At 36.5% G+C, this 23339-nt stretch overlaps 2 protein-coding genes across 2 annotated transcripts in view; one reads left to right on the forward strand and one right to left on the reverse strand.

Annotated features, from left to right (window-relative positions):
• The window catches only part of LOC106059889 (uncharacterized), a 37268-nt gene extending 23448 nt beyond the window's left edge, over positions 1 to 13820 (forward strand). Inside the window, exons 5-8 of the mRNA XM_056041798.1 lie at positions 2483 to 2587; positions 3825 to 3983; positions 7450 to 7664; positions 10889 to 13820. Coding sequence (XP_055897773.1) covers positions 2483 to 2587; positions 3825 to 3983; positions 7450 to 7664; positions 10889 to 11045 — 636 coding nt within the window. The 3' untranslated portion in view covers positions 11046 to 13820. The remainder of the gene's footprint in view (positions 1 to 2482; positions 2588 to 3824; positions 3984 to 7449; positions 7665 to 10888) is intronic.
• A 4054-nt stretch (positions 13821 to 17874) lies between these two features.
• Positions 17875 to 23339, reverse strand: part of LOC106054029 (uncharacterized) — a 50941-nt gene continuing 45476 nt past the window's right edge. The window contains exons 21-23 of the mRNA XM_056042939.1: positions 21408 to 21599; positions 19272 to 19469; positions 17875 to 18465 (exon numbers count right to left, since the gene is read on the reverse strand). Coding sequence (XP_055898914.1) covers positions 18131 to 18465; positions 19272 to 19469; positions 21408 to 21599 — 725 coding nt within the window. The 3' untranslated portion in view covers positions 17875 to 18130. The remainder of the gene's footprint in view (positions 18466 to 19271; positions 19470 to 21407; positions 21600 to 23339) is intronic.

Raw genomic sequence — 23339 nt, forward strand, 5'->3', positions numbered from 1 at the left:
CTTATATATTTATGTAAATATTGCATAATGGGGATCACTGGCGGATCCAGAACTTTGGAGTGGGGGGGGGGGGCGATTTTTTTCCAAACCCTAACCCTAACGCCCAGTAAACCCTAACCCTATGCATAAACGTGCGTACAGCATATATATATATATATATATATATATATATATATTTATATATATATATTCGATATATGAGAATAAAATAAGACTGTTTCTCAATCTTCGGCGAAAAAAAAAAACAGGAAAAAAAACAGTCATGTTGAGGCCTTTCTCTTGCACGCTTGGGGGTCTGGGAAAGCGCTGTAAGTTTCCTCAGTGGGGTTCGGGGCGAAGCCCCAACAATCAAAAGCGTTTTCTTCCATTTTTCACGGCAGAAACGCATTCTCCTGACATCTACAGTTCATTATTTATCATTGGGGTTCGGGGCGAAGCCCCGACGCCAAAATCGTTTCCTTGCATTTTTCACGGCTGAAACGCATTTATCACGGCTGAAACGCATTTTCCTGACATCTACAGCTCATTATTTATTAGTGGGGTGCGGGGCGAAGCCCCGACTCCAAAAGCGTTTTCTTGCATTCTTTACTGCAGAAACGCATTCTCCTGACCTACAGCTCATAATTCATTCTATTATAAAGTGCCTTTTGAATAATGAGAAAAATATTCTAATTTGAATTTATAGTCCCTTAATACATTGCAAATACAGCCGATTTGTTCTTTGAAAAGATAAGAGATACCCAACATATTTAGATTAAGACTTTGAGGATCGCCGCCGAAAAAAAAATTCGATTAATAATATTCAATAAAATGTAAGCATAAATTGTGAGTTATAGTCCTAAATTTATTTAACTAGAAAAATATGAGATAGAGTAAAGGTTGGAAAAAGTCGACTAGGAAAAGATTATCTGGCTTTTGAACTCATCTCAACCGTGACTGATATATTGAAAAATTTCGTTTGAATTATAACTTTTCCAAAGCAAAGTCTTTCTTAAAATAGTTATGATAAATTCATATGAAATTACACAAACTCTGTCTGGAAAGGGGAAGGGCGGTAAAATGAAAATCTTCCCTCCTTTTTATAATTTCTGCTAATGATTGCATTTTGCATTAAAGAATAGGGGTTGGGCGACTCGATATAAGAATTTACTTTTTAGCATATATAAATTATATTAGTGACAGATTTTTTTTTTATTTTGTAATTTCTTACTATAATACAAAAAGAAAAAGTATTGGTTTGTCCGATGGGGGGAAGGTGATTGCATGTATCGCACTTCCACCTGTTTATATTATATAGATATTCGACTAATTTTGTTCACATACTATGATTTTTCCATAAAAGTAGGACCGCCCCCCCCCCCACTCAAAGGGTTTAGATGGGAAGGGCAGTAGAGGTATTCGCTCCTCCCCTTCCAATCAGCCAAAGATGAACGACATAATATAAAGACCGGTTAAAATACCAATAAAAAGTTTTAATCATATAGATATTTAATTGATTCTGTTAGCAAACTGTGATTTCTACAAATGAATAGGACCGCCCCCCCCCCCACTCGAAAGTTTATGGTGGGGGGGGGGTGGATTGATGTCATCGCCCCCTCCCGACCCTACCAAATCGGCCCTAGAAGGGGGGGGGCGAAATAATCTAAAAATAGGTTGAAATATAAATAATTATTATATATTATTAACATAAGTAATAAATTCGTATACAAATTGTGTAAATTCTATACTAAAATTCGTCCGCCTCCCCCCGTCGGCCGAGTGGGGGGGGGCGATCGCCCCTACCGCCCCCCCCTGGATCCGCCAGTGATGGGGATGTATAAACCTCAAGATCTAGACTAGATGTCTACGTGTAGAAAACGTACCAATGAATGTTATATAAACTTGTCCAAAGCCTGTTGTCCTAGTTGATAGAATGGTTCAATCAAGAAGCTAAGTCAACATTTCAAGTTCGATAACCCAAATTGAGCTAAATTTGCTTGTTCTAATTTAATATATAAAAATATTTGTAATTTTAATTTGTATAGGCTAATTGAGGTATTGTCTTTTTTTTTAAAATGTATTTTAATATTTTTTTTGTCTTGTTTTTACTCCATTTTATGGCCAAATTTAAATTTATTTCTTTCACACCTTGGAAAATTAGAATTGGTCGAACTAGAATTTTTCCCCAAACAGCTAATGCTTCTTTTCTAAGCGATATACACCAACAGATAAATGTATAGTAAAATAGTTTAGAGTCATTTTTTTAGATCAGCGTTCCAGATTTCAAATTCCATGAAGTTCAGACTTGTAAAGAGGTATTTAAAAAAAAAATGAACAAAAAATGTAACCCACTGAATATACATAGTTTACCAATACTTCTGATACTTCAATACCAACAATTATGTATACCAAATATATCGGAGACTCAACCTGAAAACAACCCTCCCAAACAAAAACAAAAATTTAAAAAATAAAAAGATTTTCTTTTTTTTTTTTATTTCAGACAATAAAAGCATGCATGTGTCACGTGATAGTGTTTCCATTTGAAAAGTTTCCAAGTTTCTTTAAAGAGCGAGGATGTTACACCTGGAAACCACTCATAGTCATGGTAATAGTCAACTAGTTTGTGAGGGAACCACTCATAGTCATGGTAATAGTCAACTAGCAGGTGGGGTAACCACTCATGGTAATAGTCAACTAGCATGTGGGGTAACCACTCATGGTAATAGTCAACTAGCATGTGGGGTAACCACTCATGGTAATAGTCAACTAGCATGTGGGGTAACCACTCATAGTCATGGTAATAGTCAACTAGCAGGTGGGGTAACCACTCATAGTCATGGTAATAGTCAACTAGCAGGTGGGGTAACCACTCATAGTCATGGTAATAGTCAACTAGCAGGTGGGGTAACCACTCATAGTCATGGTAATAGTCAACTAGCATGTGGGGTAACCACTCATGGTAATAGTCAACTAGCATGTGGGGTAACCACTCATAGTAATAGTCAACTAGCATGTAGGGTAACCACTCATGGTAATAGTCAACTAGCTTGTAGGGTAACCACTCATAGTCATGGTAATAGTCAACTAGCTTGTAGGGTAACCACTCATGGTAATAGTCAACTAGCATGTAGGGTAACCACTCATAGTAATAGTCAACTAGCATGTAGGGTAACCACTCATGGTAATAGTCAACTAGCATGTAGGGTAACCACTCATGGTAATAGTCAACTAGCATGTAGGGTAACCACTCATGGTAATAGTCAACTAGCATGTAGGGTAACCACTCATAGTAATAGTCAACTAGCATGTAGGGTAACCACTCATGGTAATAGTCAACTAGTTTGTGGGGTAACCACTCATGGTAATAGTCAACTAGCATGTAGGGTAACCACTCATAGTAATAGTCAACTAGCATGTAGGGTAACCACTCATGGTAATAGTCAACTAGCTTGTAGGGTAACCACTCATGGTAATAGTCAACTAGTTTGTGGGGTAACCACTCATGGTAATAGTCAACTAGCATGTAGGGTAACCACTCATGGTAATAGTCAACTAGTTTGTGGGGTAACCACTCATAGTAATAGTCAACTAGTTTGTGGGGTAACCACTCATTGTAATAGTCAACTAGTTTGTAGGGTACCCACTCATAGTAATAGTCAACTAGCATGTAGGGTAACCACTCATGGTAATAGTCAACTAGTTTGTGTGAGAGCCACTATTCATTACTGCAACGTTCACCTAGTTTGTGTGAGAGCCACTATTCATTACGACAACGTTCACCTAGTGTGTGCACAAGTGTTTCATCTTCAAATACTTTCTAATATTTCTTTACATTTCTCCAGGCTGCCATGATGAAGGCGAACAAGTTTGTCATCTACCAAGACGCCTCTATAACTTGGAAAGATTCTGTCCTCGAGTTACTCGACAGGGGAGATAAACTAGGCATACAGCTATGGGGAAGTAACTGGATGCACAACATTCCAGTAGCGACATTGAAAGGGGTAACAACTTTAGCCTCTCCTACTTGTACTCTAGTCCAGTGATGCCCAAACTACGGCCCGCGGGCCATGTCCGGCCCGCGACGTGGCTTCATCCATACCGCCGAACATCGGAACAAAGTGTAGAAAATAAACAAAGGTGAAAAATGTATTTTCCCTACGTTAGAGAAAGGATTTCATTCGAATCTAATATAGTCGAATAGTCATATAATAGTCATATAATAGTCATATAATAGTCATATAATAGTCGTATAATAGTCATATAATAGTCATATAATAGTCATATAATAGTCATATAATAGTCATATAATAGTCATATAATAGTCATATAATAGTCATATAATAGTCGTATAATAGTATAATAGTCATATAATAGTCATATAATAGTCGTATAATAGTCGTATAATAGTCATATAATAGTCATATAATAGTCATATAATAGTCATATTATTTTTCTAAAGAACACAACGTTTATTTTTCGGCGACAATAGTTGACAGTTATTTTTATTCTTGGACAATGTCGCTGCTGTCCAGCTGGCCGTGTCCTTGACATCTTGGGTGTGTCACACAGGGCATCATTAATGCATTCGATTGGTTCATGTTCTTTTGGTATCAACGCGAGGAGACTCTAAATGTAGAAGCTTCAAGAAAAAGTGGACAGATCTTTGCTTTTTTTGATAATTATCCAACATTGATTGGATTTGTTCAGTAAATGTGGCTGCTTTTAGTTATGAGCTGCTTTTTAAGAGCATAACATAAAAATGCATTGTAAACCAAAACATTAGAAAATATGCAGACATTGTTGGCTTGAGCCGCTGAGAAAAAATATTGTTAATTTGAGTGATTTTGGCCATTGACGAAAACATTTACAAAAAAGAGACAAGAAAATGAGTTTTGGTGGTAAGGGCAAACTACAGAGCTGCTCGCATCAGAGTTCAGAAATGAAGTGTCCAAAAAGTGCTTGCTAGCTGTGATGAATGGAATTAATGCTAATAAAAATGCAGTTAAAGCCGTCAGTCTTTCTCGCATGACCATTGCAAAACGAGTGGAAGATATGGTAGCCTACAAATTACCATTCAAAACTAAATGAGACAACGCTTGTTATGACAGAGAAGCCAATTAAAAATATTTTTTTTTACTGACTCTGAGGAGTGCCCCGACAGATCTGCAACTGAAACTGATTGACTTATGAAGCCAGATTGAGAAATTTCAAGCGATGCAGACAGTTGTTTTCTACGTTACGTTGCCTACTAGAGCCACGGGTTTGTAATAAGCTATTTATAATAGTTTATTTCATTTTTTTCATCTTTTTATTGATGTGGCCCGCGACACGAGTGTCGGAAATTAAAATGGCCCGCAGACCGCACAAGGTTGGGCATCACTGCTCTAGTCAATACATCAACTAGAAACTGTGTCTAGATGTTTGTAACACAAATAAAATGAAGCCTTTTAGCAAAGCGTATATCAACCCACTCTATTTGTCTGGTAAAAAGTTTGTACACGTTATTTCTCCCACACCCAATCTTGGATTAAGCTGAAATTTGGCACAATTATTTCTTTTACCCGACAACATAAGAATCAATTAAAATAAATAACCAATTATTCCATTAACTATTGGTAATAAATTATTTTCTTTGGTATCTTGAACAAGGGAAAGAAATTGTAATTTACTGAAGCTATGGTAGAAGCTGAGTTGGTCCCCTTCGTCTGTGACATGTAAAATAGGACGAGGCTATAGAAACAATAGATAACTCTACAATCTTTCATTTTCATACGCTCTCCACTGGTAAAGTGGCTACCGTGTTGGCTTGAGAAACCTGAGAAGGCTTGAGCCATGAGTTCGAATTCAGGTCATCTCCATTTTTTTCTTTTTATAAAATGTATTTTTTTTTATTTAAATTCATTATACATTTAATTACATGACTTATCCAAACTAATCGATACGAGTAATCTTGATATTAGCTTTTTTTTAAAAAATTATTTTTATATTTTCTTATTCTGCTATGTTAGAGAAAAAAAAAAAGATACTGATTAAAAATTGTACTCAACTAAAGCCCAAAATCGATTTGCTAACGATTGCGTCATTTGTTGAACAATATAAACGAAACAATACATTTAAACAGTACAAAAAGAATTAGATGAATTCCAAAAATGTGAATCAATTTAAGCAATCACAAAGAGGATTGGCTCAACCCAGTGGCGTCACTAAGGTGGGTGTCACCCTCCCCCCCCCCCCGAACCCCCTTTCCTAAATGTTTCACTAGTGTAATGCACTAGTTCCTATACTTTTCACTAGTGTAATGTATTTCCTCAATGTTTCACTAGTTTAATGTTCTATTTCCTAAATGTTTCACTATTGTAATGTTCTATTTCCTAGACGTTTCACTAGTGTAATGTTCTATTTCCTAAATGTTTCACTTGTGTAATGTTGTATTTCCTAAATGTTTTATTAGTGTAATGTTCTATTTCCTAAACTTTTCACTAGTGTAATGTTCTATTTCCTAAATGTTTCACTAGTGTAATGTTATATTTCCTAAATGTTTCACTAGTGTAATGTTCTTTTTCCTAACGTTTCACTAGTGTTATGTTCTTTTTCCTAATGTTTCACTAGTGTAATGTTCTATTTTCTAAATGTTTCACTAGTGTAATGTTCTATTTTCTAAATGTTTCACTGGTGTAATGTTCTATTTTCTAAATGTTTCACTAGTGTAATGTTCTATTTCCTAAATGTTTCACTAGTGTAATGTTCTATTTTCTAAATGTTTCACTAGTGTAATGTTCTATCTTCTAAATGTTTCACTGGTGTAATGTTCTATTTCCTAAATGTTTCACTAGTGTAATGTTCTATTTCCTAAATGTTTCACTAGTGTAATGTTCTATTTGCTAGACGTTTCACTAGCGTAATGTTCTATTTTCTAGAAGCTCAACTAGTGTAATAGTCTACTACCATTTCCTAGTTATTTAAATAGCGCAGTGTTCTCTTACTTTCTTTAATGTTCTCGTGACATTCCCTAAAGGTTTGTCTAGTGCAGGGATTCTCAACCCTTGGGGTTCGATTGACGATTTGCCAGGGGTCGCCAAAGGCCATCGAAAAAATGGATTGTGTTTATTCTTCTATTGCTGTATGTTTGTGCGTGGGGGGGGGGGGTCGCGGTAGAGTGGAGGGTTGTAAAAAGGGGTCGCCAAGCTCTAGTGTAATGTTTTATTTGCTAGATGTTTGACTTGTGTAATGTTCTATTTCCTAAATGTTTCACTTGTGTAATGTTCTATTCCCTAGATGTTTGACTTGTGTAATGTTCTATTTCCTAAATGTTTCACTTGTGTAATGTTCTATTCCCTAGATGTTTGACTTGTGTAATGTTTTATTTCCTAAATGTTTCACTAATGTAATGTTTTATTTCCTAAATGTTTCACTAGTGTAATGTTCTATTTCCTAAATGTTTCACTAGTGTAATGTTCTATTTCCTAGATGTTTGACTATATGGGAGACCTGCCTTGTGCTTATCTAAACTACACGCAAATACAAAGTGGAATTATTGTACTTAAACAGACACCGTTTATAGTCAGAGCTGTACTGGAACCGTGGGCCAAGTGTGGCTTTGAGAAAGATTGTTTCTGTCCGCTTACCAAGGAGAACAGCGTGGACTGCTTTACCCCAAAGAAAGAAATTCACATGTGCCACAGGTTTGTAGAGCACGATATTCCACGCAATACATTCTACATTTCTTGTGCAAGTTCACACATTACAAATACATTATATAATCATAACGCGTCCCTCAATCACCATATCTCATCATAATGCATAATCCAAAGAAATAATCGTAATACACAATCATCGCACACAAAAAAGCATAATACCAAACAAGGTTACAAACACAGTTTGTGTGGAAACACAAACTCAAAATCGGCCCCCGAAGTGGTCCATCCAGGCAGGTAAAAAGGCACGTATCAATATTTTCAGAACGAATATCAGACTGAAATTCTATCTAAGAAAAAATGACAGAGACGAATGGAGAAAGAAAGTTGAGAGATCTTGTGTGGTGCCCCAGTGTGCGAGATGAACCATAGTCGTTCTACGACTGAAGGAGGCCAACAACCAACACTTAGTTATGATCTTATCACTTGTCTGTAGCAGTTGGAAAGGGATAGGTGAGAAAGAAGGGTATCTGGGTGATCGCATTTTAAATGCATGTCCAAATGCTTGTCCTCCATCCGGCGAACATGTCCAAGCCAGCGCAAGCGGCGTTGTCTGAGGACTGTAAAGATGCTGGGAATATCTATTCGCGCAAGGATCACAGTATTGCACATATTGGTAATCGCACAGATTTAGTATTGCTAATGATTGATCCAAACTAATTGATACAACTACGCTATATATAACCTTTTTTTTTGTTTAAAATAGAGTTTGTAATGTGTTTCATGTCTGATTACGTTCATACACGAGCTGAAGGTGACGAAAAGGAAAGCTCGTACTCTTTAACTCTTTCTCTCCGTAATATTTTTCTCGTTCCGATAGTATTATTAGTTTTGCTTGTTTGTATTTCACTATCCTGTTAGGGTTAAACTTCAATAACTTTTTTGTTTGTTATCAGACAATGTTATATTTGGTATTGAATTATAGGAGAATGCATGCTCTTTTTTACACAGCACAAATTACAGTTTGTAAATCCAAAATTAAATTTAGTTTAATGGGAGTCGAATCAACGTTGGCATCGTCGATTAGGAGAGAAAGAGTTAATGACTTAGCTACATAGAGCTGCATACGATTAGACTTAGTTTCTTTTTGTTTGTTCTAAAAGTTTACAGCACTTAAACTCATCTATTCTTTTATATTGTTGTAGTATATCTAATGTAATCACTCAAGGAAATGAAGGAGGTAATAATAGACAATGTTTTTTTTCATTTACAGCTATAAACAAATAGTTAGATTAGACATGAACTTCAGCTATGAAGTCACAGGGAGTAATATCTTAAGTTCTACAAGTCCTACTTAACACTACAACAGACCACCGACACACTTCCCAGTGTCGCTCCAGGTCCTCCAAACCGAGGGCACGTTGCCCTGCCTCATCGTGGCGCCCGCGTGGAAACGGCCATTTGAGGAAGTGGTTAGGCTAAATGGTTAGCAACACAGGACACAGGTAGACGAGAGTCCACTCATTGCACGGGCGGGGTTGTAATAAAGTCCCCACAAACACGTCACCAATCCATGCGCTGTTCCTCAAAGGGACCGTTACATAAATGGCGGATCCCGCACAGTTAGCTTGGTACATTGAAGGAAAATGGCAGAAGTCCCCGGTGCATTCTCGGCCTTCGGCCGTGTCTCTAGTCCACGTGTCGGGGGCCGAACGCATCGGTCAACAGCAATGCCTTACATAGGCATTGTCTAGGGTCTCTCCAAAACAGAACTGTGTGTTCACACAGGTTTTTTTTTTTTTTACTGTTTGGCGTCCAAACAGGTTTTTTTTCAAACTTAGAGCTCGAAGAGCCTTCGGCTCAGCTCTTTAGACATCAACAAGGTCCTCCAAACAGTTCACTGGTATCACTCGGACGTCACTTAGCCCAGGGGGCGGACTGGCTATACGGGCGACCGGGCAAATGCCCGGTGGGCCGGTGCCCTTATGGGCTGGTAGGGCCACGAATTAGCCGCATGGATGCTATTATGGTACGGATCAAAATGTTAAAGACTTTATAAAACCTTATAAAAGGGGCCATCTGAGCGTTGTGTTTAAAAACAAAATCTTTCACAGATTCTACAGTGTAATACTGTTTTCACCTAACACATTTTCCGAAATATTGTGATAGCCTACATCTGTAGATAGTGCTACTAGCAGCCTTTATCCTTTTAGGGCCTACACATTTAGCGATTAAAAAGTAACATAAGGCCTATATTTCTATAAAGATTTAGTGCTCACTGTATGCATGCGTATCGATACATTATCAAACTTAACAGAATGACTTTGAGGACAGGTAGACCTAGAATTGGTTGTCCATTATATGATATACAAGATATGGGCCGGATTGTATAGAAATGCCCGGGCCGATTTCGACACCCAGTCCGCCCCTGCCTTAGCCCCAGACAGTTCAGCCTCCCATAACTTGCAGATAGGCTTCTTATCTTATCTTATCTTATCTTATATAATACAGACGTTACTTCAAAAAAGAAGATGATTACGTCCTACGCGTCATGCATTTAGTCATGCATATTAACCAATGACTTAAATTCTGCCAAGTCACTGGTTTTCCTGGCTAGCTCAGGCAACCCATTCCATGCTCTAATAGCACTAGGGAAGAAGGAGTATTTGTACTAATTTGTCCTAGCATATGGGATGAGGAATGTGCCTTTATCTTTGTGTCTTTCAGAGTATTTTATTAAATTTTGTTTTTGTATTTGAAGATTATGGTTCACTGTTTTATGTATGATTGCTACTTTACTTTTGAGCCTTCTGTCTTGAAGGTTTTCTAAATTTAGTGATTTTACTAAAGGTGTTACTCTAGTCAAATGTGAATATTCGTTTGTTATGAATCTCACTGCTCTATTTTGTGTCTGTTCCAGTTTCTTGATGTTTTCTTGAGTTGAGGGGTCCCAAACGGAGGATGCATATTCTATTATTGGCCTAACCAATAGATAGGCTTCAGCCGGATCTACAACAGTACTTCCTGTAGAACCAACATCTTTTTGTCCTACTCGCGTTAAACTGTGCTCTGATGCGCACCATCAGGGTCGGCGCGGGAGCGGAGTTACAACAACATACTTTCATTTTTCATAACAGTTAATTTCACAAAAAATGTTTTAATTAAATATATATAAATGTAAATGTAAATTTTCATCTATATAACACTAACACCTAAAGAAAACATTTCTAACGCTTCAATGACCCAAAAAAAAAAATCTGCCTATTCGACAGGTTCGACCAATCAGCACTGTCCATAATTACAACCAAATTGTTTGCCACTGAACGGTACAGATACCACATGAAGGAGAGTGAAAATGGACGGTATGTCGTTATCAACAGATCCCAACGAGAACCAAATTACTTCAATCAACTCTTGAAAACCTTATGAAGCTACTCATTGATAGGTTATCCTTTAACTGTTACAGTGGTTCTCAACCTTTCCAGCTCGGCGACCCCCTATTTACCATTCCCCACCATGCGCCGACCCCCAACCGTAAGATAATTTTTCTGGAGTAACTGCGCTTAGGATAGTGTTATAAAAATTGTAATCATAATGCTATACCTAATTAAACCCTGCCCAAGCTTTATGTTTAATTACGAAATGATTAATATGAAATTATCCTTTGACTAAAATATATTTCTGCTTATAATTAATTTTTTTTTCCTTATTAACGTTCTTTGTTGCAGATCCTTTTTTAAGAGTTGTTCCATAATACAAATATTCCCGTCAATAATATGGACTATAAAACAATGGCCAAATTATTTAATATAAACGAAAAAAATGCTATTCAAATACCTCAAGACGTGCGCGACTTTGACCATAGAAATAATATCTATAATTTAAATAGTTTTACACTTCTAAAAAGAAAATAAATCCATATTTATATTAGTCCTAGGCGACCCCTGCAAAATTGCAAAGGGGTCGCGAGCCATAGGATGAGAACCCCTGCTTTAACATATTAGAAATGTTACCTCATTTTTACAAAGCTTATATCAACTCTGTCTGTCTGTCTGTTAGGTAAAATGTTTGTACATGTTATTTCTCAGACACCCTAAATCGGATCAAGCTGAAATTTTGCAGAATTATTTCTTTTGCCTGAGAACACAGGAATCAATTTTAAAAAAAAATAACTATTGGTAATAAATTACTTTGCTGTTAGGTATCTCAAACAAGGGAAAGAAATAGTACTAGACAGAAGTGGGTGTCGGAGATATAACGTGTACAAACTTTGTTTGTTATCTCGAACTAGGTAAAGAAATAGTGCGTGACTGAAGTGGGTGTCGTTGAGTTGATATAAGCTTTGTAAAAATATTTTTAATCGCACAGATGTATTGTCGTTGGTCTAGATCAGTGATTCCCAAAGTGGTCTATATAGACCCCTAGGACTCTTTGAAGACTTCCAAGGGGTCTATGAAAGTGAAAAAAATAAATTGGGGGTCAATGAGATGCCCTTGGGGGTCTACGATAATGGATTTCATTTCATTTCATTTGTGACTTTAATTTTCAATCCCATTAATGTAATTATTTCCTACACTAATAAACGATTTGTACTTTACCATTTCAATATTTATCCTGCTATTCAAACAAAAAAATTGTTATATTTAATTTCAATACTTATTTAAAGAGCAGGGTGCCAGGACATCTGCTCTGTTATCAGTAGCAGACGCCTTGGCTGGCTTGGCCACTTCGTAGAATGCCAGTAGGTCGACTTCCACAGGACATCCTGTATGGCGATCTAATAGAAGGCAGGAGAGCCGCTGGTCGCCCACTTTTACGTTATACGGATGTATGCAAACGCGACATGAAGCTCTTCGAAATCGACACTGGCAACAGGGAAGAGGTGGCACTGGACAGATCAACATGGAGAGAGAGCATAAAGGAAGGGTCACAGATGTCATACACAACAGAAGCAGAAAGAAGGGTGAAAATGCAACGGCGCCTGGTGATTATATATGCCCAACCTGAGATCGCAGCTGTGTATCAAGGATTGGCCTCTTTAGTCACACAAGAAGTTGCAAAGGGAAAAGATCGTCTCTTGAGAATTAAAATGCCACAGACTTATTTGAATAGCTTAAATTTTGTCTACATGTAACAAATGTTTAGCAAAAAGAAATGTAGACTGTACAGCGTTGATTATTTAAAATGGAAATTCAAGAGATTGCCTGGGTGCCTCTTTAGGACGGTATAAGACTAATTACGTTTGAGGATCAATGGAGACGATGCCATCCTGATAAAAAGATACAAGTTTGAAAATGATTAAGTTCAGAATAGCCCCCCACAAAATCTCTCTTCAACATCATTTAGAGAAGATGACGGTCTGTGAGTGTCTTACAATATCTCTTTGAAAACACTACAAGTAAAACATGGATTTTACCGGCCTTTGAAGTAGTTTTAAAAACTGTTTTTACACAAACCTACATCTGATATAAAGGGCACATTGGTGGTATAAGTTATAACATTAAAAGCTTCTTATGTAATTCTTTACAAACGACATATACAGTTTGGGATCAGCGGCGTCACACGGTTCTGACAGAGGGTAGTGCTGTTTGCTGCAAACTGCCTAAGGGTCGCTGGCTTTTTACTTTTCCTCAGGGTTGATAAAACCTTCCCCCTGTTTGGATACAGCTGCAAGGCAGAGGTTTGAATTTAGTTTTCCTTCTGCTATGTGGGTAGCAAGCCAAACTTAATGATCCCATCCTGCCCGAAGTTACTGGTTTAGGCGCCAGCTACTCGCCTTCGCCCCTTCTTCTGGTAGTGAAAACAAAACCGTATTTAAGCCACACGAATACTTTTTACAATGATACTTAAAGCAAAATAATTCATCAATTAATAGTAAATGTGTGAAGGACTACTTTATAGAACACCAGATTCCTACTTGAAACATAGTATCCATAGCAACGGTACATAACAAACCATTTCCAGTGTTTGACGATTCCAGAAATAATTTGGAAAAAAATGTACTACAAGTTAACCAGGGGGGTCTACTGAAAATCAGAAATTATGGCAAGGGGTCTACGAGACAAAAAAAGTTTGGGAACCACTGGTCTAAATCTGATCCAAACTAAGTGATAAAAAATTACCGCCCGAATAAGCTTTGTATTATTTTTTGTTTGTTTGTTTGTCTTTTCTTGTCATTCAAATAAAACTCATTTGTAAACATGATTGTGATCTAACACTCCTATATGTCTTTATTGCTTTTTTACTTTTATAGGCTAGTGCCAGATTTAATACTTGTACTTCCGCCTGTTGTTATATTATAATATTTGAGTCGAGTGTTATAAATAGAGCAGATGCTGCTGTTCATTGCCTTTTTCCTGTTGTGGACCACTGGTCAGTAAGTGGTCAAACACAATAATTAATCATCAATAATTAATTAGCTAATTGGTTAATTGTTTGGATTGATTCATGTTTTGTCAAGTACAATGAATACCTGTGCAAAGTTTCAACTTAATCTGAAATTGAGAAATGGGTGAAAAAATATATTGAAACCTTTTACTGGACAGACAGAAAGACAGACATAATGAGTTGATACAAGCTTTGTAATAACGGGGAGTTATGATGATAGATTAAAATAATGATATTTATAGAGAGTCAAGTAATAGTACGTGACTGCTGTTGATCATTGATGTTAACAAAATGAAGTCCATATTAAGAACAATGGGAATCAAACTGATTCTGATAGCCACAGACGACTCATATGTTTGAAAGATACGCTGAGACAGAAAGTTAAACTAAAGCAAAAAAGGGCAGCAAAGATTACGATTACTAAGAAAATTGTCCTCGTTTAATGTTAGCGAAAAGGCCTTGGCTATGTTTTATCACGCTCACATCTGCAATATTTCAAAGTTTCAATATCACTGCCTGTGTTAGACACCTTATTTATATAGTTTAGTTATTTAGCGACGCACCATAGAAGACGCATATTGAACGGGACTAGTGACGTTTGGGATATGTTGGGTTAGAGACCGGAAAATCAGTTAGCGATAGAATACTCCAGGGTAACGACGTGTTTAGTGACAGAGACTTCTACTGTGGCCTTTTATCAGAATAAATATATGTGAAGTTGTTCATCAGTGTTGACTACATCTCTTCACTCGTTACAACCGATGTTAATTGTTCCTGTCTGTATTGTTGTTCAACTACACGGAATACACCCGAACATCTACACCCAAACGCTTGCAGAGTAATTGGTTGAAATCCAACAGTCATCCTTAGTTGACCTCAAGACAGCCTGAACAAGCAACATCACACCTGGTATGGCAATCTGAGCATTAAAAATAAAATAAACTTTATAGAATCCTAAATGCTGCTGGTAAAATCATTGGCAAAAAAAAAACAACCCCATTTGGGCAGTTGTTTGAGACAAACATCTATAAAAAAGCTAACAATATCCTCGAAATAAAGAATCACCCTTTGTGTCAGGATTTTGTGATTTTACCATCACAAAAGAGATACAAGACACCGCTAGCAAAGACAAACAGACACAAACACTCTTTTGTTCCCCTGGCAATCAAATCATTTAATAAGAACAATCTGGTATAAACTTTGTCACATGTAAATTATGAGTGAGTCTGGTGTGAATGTACACTTTGGTTTCTTATAGTTATAATGTTTTTTGTTTGGTGTAATGCACAAATTGTAAGACAAATTTCCATACGGATAATAAAGATTATTATTATTATTATTATTATTAAAGGGAGCTAGGTTAAAGCGCTACAACGAAACCACTAAAAGGAAAGAGCATAATGCTCTATTTAGAGTCTATTTCAACTAGCTGATAATAATGCTGACAAACATTCAAAACATTAACAGTATAGCACTAAACACGGCGCGTTGGTCGACTACTGGGCAGCGCTTTGGTCTGACCCTCTACATTTACAACGTACAGGCTGACTGGATCGAGGAAATCCAAACTACAAACAACCTAATACCAGAAATGCCTGATGAGGATTTCACAGCCGAGCAGCTATATCAAAAACTCACAACTGGACTGCTCCTGGCCCGGACAATATACACAAACTTACAGCCATACATGTACCACAAACATCACGTTTTAACGGGTTAATATCAGAACCGTCTTCAATGCTGATAGAACTCACTGAAGGGAGAACATCTCTCTTCCCCGCCAAAAGGTGATTCGAATCAACCATCAAACTATCGCCCTATCACTTGTCTGTCAGTTGTGTATAAACTATTAAATTCACTATTAAAAAGTAAAATGTATAAATTTTGCTCTGCCAATAAGCTACTAGCAGAGGAACAACAAGGTTGCATTGAGGAGTCGATGGGCTGTACATTACAGCTTACTATAGATGGTATTATATTGCACCAAGCTAATAGAAGAAAGAGAAACTAACATATGTGCTACATCGATTACAAAAAAGCATTCGATTCAGTTCCGCATGATTGGCTATTTAAAACTCTGGATATTCATAGAATCAACACCCAATAAAACAAAAAAGAAAAATATTGAAAGTCTTTATGGATAATTGGAAGATAAATCTGCACCTTAATCGTGATAAACTAGGTTCTGTGCACATAAGAAGAGGTATATACCAGGGTGACTCACTATCTCCACTCTGGTTCTGCCTAGCAATTAAACCACATCTAAATTACTCCATGACACTACAAACGGTTTTAAGGTTGACACTAAATGTAAGAAATGTGTGTCCAGGTTATTATACATGGATTTAGATCTATATGCAGAAGCCGAGCTAAAGTTAATTAAAACGGTAAAACTCTTTAGTGACTATATCTGTATCATGCAGGGCCACCGCTACCTATTGTGCAATGTGTGCCTTGCACGCAGGCGGCCGAATGTAGGGGGCGGCCATATCGTTATCCCTACCACTGTAATTATGCAGTGGGTACCGAGTCACATAGGTGTGACAACACTATTGCAAACTCCTTGGCCCATCAGGAAAGGCAAATACCACCCACCGAACAGGCCGCAAGTCTTCATCATGCTTTGGATATAATTATAAAAAAACAGAAATGGAAAAGTGGTTTGAGTGCTGCGACAAGTCCCAAAAAGCCAGTGGTGTCTGGGAGCGCATGACGCGCCCTGACCGCACCTCACCGTGTTGGAGGCTGTCCAGGCCTGAGCATAGTGCATAATAACAAGACGAGATTCTGCCACTACTCTCTTGCGCACACTCCATTGCTTCCCGTGAAAGCGAGAATCGACTACAAGGTGGCCACACTTTGTCATCAGTGTATCTAGAATAAAGAAATGCCCTTGTACCTTAGCGAATTGATCACTTCATATGTCCCTCAGAAAGTCCTACGCTCAATGGACTCAACGCTTCTAGTGGTGCCACGTTTCTCCCTCAAAAGCTACCAACTGCGGCATTTTTAAATGCACGGATCAAAGGTTTGAAACTCTTTCCCCATATTTCTCTGACAAACAACACGCTACACTGCATTCAAGAACATTAAGGCCTATCTGTTTCAAACTTTTTTTTTTAGATTAGTTTGTCATTTTAGCTCTAGTGTTGATGTATGTAATGTTATCACATCACCTTGAGCCTACATTTTTTTAATAACAGCGCTCTAACAAATTAAAGTACTATTATTATTAAAAAGTGTAAGCTAAAAGAAAGAATTCAATTTATCCCAGTCTAACATTCCCTATTTTACAATTTACCGATTTCAAACTTTTATGGCCTAATGTTTATATAAAGGCCCAAAAAAAGCATCAGTAAAATAAATAATTGGTTAATTTTTGAAGAGATTAGTGTATTGTCCTCGACTATGAATAATTATGCAAAATTTCAACTTGATCCGAGAATGGGATGTGGGAGAAAAAACACCCATCAAAAGTTTTAAGGGGCTTAAATCCATATATACATCTACATCTCTCATTCGCTTTATTTCAATAAAAAAAAAATATTAACCACCAGCAATTAATTAACTAATTTATTTTATGGATTCAGGTCTTCACCTGTTTAATGAGTAATTTTACGAACTTTTAACTTGATCCGAGAATAGAAAATGGGGAATAGCACGTAATTTAACAATTTACGAGACAGACAGACAGAGTGAGTGAGTGGAATTTTTATATTACATTTTGCTTGTTAGAAATACATTGATTGAATATCTGTTACTTTCAATTCTCGTTGACAATATAAAACAACTTTTAACTCTTTCTCTCCCAACTGACGATACCAACGTTTTATTTAACGCCATTAAATTAACTTAACTTTTGCTTTTATAAACTTTAATCTGAGTGATATAAAAAAAAGTGCATACATTGTCCTATAATTTTATATACGAAACATATAACATTTCCTGATTAAATACACACAAAAAAAGTCATAGAAGTTTTGTCATTACAGGGTAGCGAAACACTAATTAGCACAAATGAATAATTCCATAGGAACGAGGAAAATAATTACAGAGAAAAAGTTAATAACAATTTTATTTGAAGGCATTGCATCGGACTTATAAATATATATAGAGAGAACAGCGTCTTAAAATTCAACATTGTACAAACTAGAAGTACGCTCAGTGTAGACAGTTAGTAGGCCATAGCAAAGAAAACAGGCTACAATGGGAATTGTTATAAACACTATTAACAGGAATATTTCTTCCGAATGGTGAAACTTGTCTCCTTCTGCCTGACCCGCCAGGGGAGTGGTCAGCGTTGTATTGACGATGACCTCTATGATTTCGACGTCCTGACAGTAAGGACCTTTTCTGCCTTGCACACACTGAATACATCGACCATAATTGTCACACATTTGGTTGGCACAGGTCAGGCTACAGATTCCTTCGCAAAGGTACCCAAAGAAACCGGAAACGCAGTCTAAAAATATTTGGAGAAAAAGAAAGTTCGGAATTATTCTCAGGGTCTATCTATCTATCTATATATTATAGCTTTTATATTGCGCTACTTTCATGTTTATAGCATGCTCAGAGCGCTTTTTGGTCTAATCTCATTTGTGGGGGGAAGGGGGTATCTAGGAGTTGGTTTTCCGTGCTGCCTTTAGGCGCTCAGTAAACACTGACTCTGCCCGAGTCGGGTGTCGAACCTCGAGCCCCCTTCTAGGTAGCCAAGCCAAGCCAAGTTCAAGCGCACTTTGCCTCTCGACCATGCTTCCTATCTATCTATCTATCTATCTATCTATCTATCTATCTATCTATCTAAGTATCTAAGTATCTAAGTATCTATCTATCTAACTATCTATCTATCTATCTAACAACCGGTCCGGGTAATACCTCTGTTAGAGGAGACGATTAAGGCTGTAGAGAAACAAAACTTAACCATTGTTGTTGTGCATAAGGACTGATTCAAATGCGCTGTCAGGAATGGATGATGGATCCAACAAAACATGTCACTATCCACACACAGTCTTTCAAGGGGCCGTTCCTATGGCGGACAAGTGTACGGATGTGGTACAGAAAAGGAAAATGGGGGGGGGGGGGTTATCTAATGTGCTCGGCCTTTGGCTTCGTCTCTAACTCAAGCGTTTTGTGATTCGAGCCATGGGTAATAAGGACAGAAACAAAATATTTACATCTGCTTGGACCTTTCCAAGACCGAACAGTTTGCTCAGACAGGCAGAGTGAGGTGGGATAAGGGAAGGGTTCGATCCTATCACTCACTCGTACCTCCAATAAGCTCTATCTCGCAGAGTTGTAGCATCCCTTCGGTAACTTCTAATTTGAATATGGAAATGTATTTAACATCCGAAAATGTAATTGAAAACTTGAACAATGTATTGTTCCAATTAAAGTTATTGGCGAAATAGACGTTACGCCTTTTGGTCTCAAACTGTACATGGACTGTAGTATTGATATATCTTGGCACTGAAAATAAATAAATAAATAAATGTAGCATTTCTAAACACGCTACAGAAAAAGCGGAAATATCTATCATCGCAAATATAAATAATATAAAAAGTCTACATTTTTTCCCACAGACAGCCTATATTATTTCTAATCTTCTTCTAGAACTAAATATCTAAATTTGAATGAACAATACAGAAATTGTGTAGTATTCTTTAAACTTAAGTTCAAACGTTGTATTCAGGGTAAAGAGGGAATTTTCAGAATTGCACACATTGTGTGTTCACTGTCGATTTGAATAGTGTTATGTACTAGATTATAGAGTATGTTAGTTTTGTTAGACAAATATATTGTGTATAGTTTTAGCGACGGTAAAAGTAATGATGTAGATTAGAGAGTAGGTTAGTTTTGTTAGACAAATATATTGTGTACTGTTTTAGCGACGGTAAAAGTAATGATGTAGATTATAGAGTATGTTAGTTTTGTTAGACAAATATATTGTGTATTGTTTTAGCGACGGTAAAAGTAATGATGTAGATTATAGAGTATGTTAGTTTTGTTAGACAAATATATTGTGTATTGTTTTAGCGACGGTAAAAGTAATGATGTAGATTAGAGAGTAGGTTAGTTTTGTTAGACAAATATATTGTGTATTGTTTTAGCGACGGTAAAAGTAATGATGTACATTAGAGAGTAGGTTAGTTTTGTTAGATAAATATATTGTGTACTGTTTTAGAGACGGTAAAAGTAATGATGTAGATTAGAGAGTAGGTTAGTTTTGTTAGACAAATATATTGTGTATAGTTTTAGCGACGGTAAAAGTAATGATGTAGATTAGAGAGTAGGTTAGTTTTGTTAGACAAATATATTGTGTACTGTTTTAGCGACGGTAAAAGTAATGATGTAGATTATAGAGTATGTTAGTTTTGTTAGACAAATATATTGTGTACTGTTTTAGCGACGGTAAAAGTAATGATGTAGATTAGAGAGTAGGTTAGTTTTGTTAGACAAATATATTGTGTATTGTTTTAGCGACGGTAAAAGTAATGATGTAGATTAGAGAGTAGGTTAGTTTTGTTAGACAAATATATTGTGTATTGTTTTAGCGACGGTAAAAGTAATGATGTAGATTAGAGTGTAGGTTAGTTTTGTTAGACAAATATATTGTGTATTGTTTTAGCGACGGTAAAAGTAATGATGTAGATTAGAGTGTAGGTTAGTTTTGTTAGACAAATATATTGTGTATTGTTTTAGCGACGGTAAAAGTAATGATGTAGATTAGAGTGTAGGTTAGTTTTGTTAGACAATTATATTGTGTACTGTTTTAGCGACGGTAAAAGTAGTGACGTAGTAAGACAGACTAATGACGTAGTAGACATAGGCAACTAGAGAGCAACATGGCGTTAGTACAGAAGTAGTTTGTTTTTTGGATATTAGTTAGAAATAGCGACGTTTATGAAGACTGGACGGATTTCCCTGTGATAAATACAAGTATCATTTTATAAAAGTGAAAGTCGTTATTAAGTATATTGTTAACTTGTAATGTTCTGTGGCTAATGTGAAGTAACAATTGACACAGAAGTAAAGTCAGATTTATAAATATAAATATAAATATATATAAATTTTGATTTTGGGTTTTCTGAAAGTTTAAATGTTTGCTTTGTTGACAAAAGCTTCTTTAAAAAATCATTAACTCTTTCTTTCCTTAATTATTTGCCACATTTCTACTGATTTTTTTATTTTGCTCACTAGTACCCTGTTATGATTAAGCTTCAATAACTTTTGTGTTGGTTATCAAAAAAATGTTTTATTTGGTATAGATTAAAAGGGGAATGCGTGCTTTTTTTTTTACATAAGACAAAGACAAGATTATAAAATCAAACATTAATTTAATTTAATGAGTTCAATGGTATCATCAATTAAGAGAAAAAGAGTTTTTTAAAAAAAGACGGATCCTACCTGTGTATAAATTGAGGCGAAAGATTTCAAAATTTCCTTTTGTTACCCAGTTAAGTGTGTCGTTATGACCAACGTTCATGTACGTGCATTTCTGTGTGCTCACGTCGCCGTCGATCAGAAAGGGCAACGTTCTGAAACTCTTGTCATACTTGTTGGTTAGATAGGGTTCTGACACCTCGGCTACATTTCTGCCTTAAGAGGAAGTAATAGGAAAGTGCACAGTCAGAAGGACGTAGACTAATACTTTTCAGAAACAATGAAATTATGATTATAAATTATTATTTTTTATTATTATTGTAATCATTATTATAACGTAGGGGTGCATAGGATTTTTTTTTAAAAATCCGGCCGGATCTGGATATGGCCGGATAGTTAAAGAAAAAATTATCCGGCCGGATACCGTACTAATGTGAACTCCTGACATGTCTTTGACATGGAGGTCATGGACACATAAATAAATGTACTTCTATCAATAATTCATATAACACCTGGAATCAATTAATAACATAAATATAAATTTAGCCATCAAAGTAAAGGTAGTTGTAGATAACAGCATCAAATATTAAACTATTTGATATACACAACTATGACAATTTACTTCTATAGTACTTATTTTATATTATACAGAAGTGACTTCAAAAAAGAAGATGATTACGTCTTACGCGTCATGATACTGATTCTGATACTTAAAATGATTAGACTCAAAACAAACTCAGGCCTCTAACAGCAATAACACTCTGCAAAGGGACGTTACTCTACTTTAACTAAAAGACCAATCATTAAAAAAACTTAAAATCTGTTATATCTTAGAACCAGGATTCTATCAAGTGCGATTTACAATACAATATACAAATACAATTATCAAACAAACCTACATGTCTGGTAAATATGTACGTACTACAAATGTAGCAAAACGTATCAATAACATTTGTTATATTTTTATTTATTTATTTTTTTCACCGTGTTGTTTAAAACTCTATCACTCATGGATGGATTAAAGCTGATGAGCATTTAGTAACAGATATAACAAACTAATCTATGTAGCACGTCTGTCAATGTAGACTATATAGATGCAAATTGTACTAATTTTGAAGCTATTAAAAACAGTGCAGTCTGGGACATACAGTGGGTAGATGTGTGTGTACATTTATTTCAGACCATCAACTGGTCATCAGAGTAGTCTGGGTCATACAGTGGGTAGATGTGTGTGTACATTTATTTCAGACCATCAACTGGTCATCAGTGCAGTCTGGGTCATACAGTGGGTAGAGGTATGTGTACATTTATTTCACACCATCAACTGGTCATCAGTGCAGTCTGGGACATACAATGGGTAGATGTATGTGTACATTTATTTCAGACCATCAACTGGTCATCAGTGCAGTCTGGGACATACAGTGGGTAGAGGTATGTGTACATTTATTTCAGACCATCAACTGGTCATCAGTGCAGTCTGGGACATACAGTGGGTAGATGTATGTGTACATTTATTTCACACCATCAACTGGTCATCAGTGCAGTCTGGGACATACAATGGGTAGATGTATGTGTACATTTATTTCAGACCATCAACTGGTCATCAGTGCAGTCTGGGACATACAATGGGTAGATGTATGTGTACATTTATTTCAGACCATCAGCTGGTCATCAGTGCAGTCTGGGACATACAGTGGGTAGAGGTATGTGTACATTTATTTCACACCATCAACTGGTCATCAGAGCAGTCTGGGTCATACAGTGGGTAGATGTATGTGTACATTTATTTCAGACCATCAACTGGTCATCAGTGCAGTCTGGGACATACAGTGGGTAGATGTGTGTGTACATTTATTTCACACCATCAACTGGTCATCAGTGCAGTCTGGGTCATACAGTGGGTAGATGTATGTGTACATTTATTTCACACCATCAACTGGTCATCAGTGCAGTCTG

Source organism: Biomphalaria glabrata, chromosome 9, assembly GCF_947242115.1.
Source record: "Biomphalaria glabrata chromosome 9, xgBioGlab47.1, whole genome shotgun sequence".
Lineage (NCBI taxonomy): Eukaryota > Metazoa > Mollusca > Gastropoda > Planorbidae > Biomphalaria > Biomphalaria glabrata.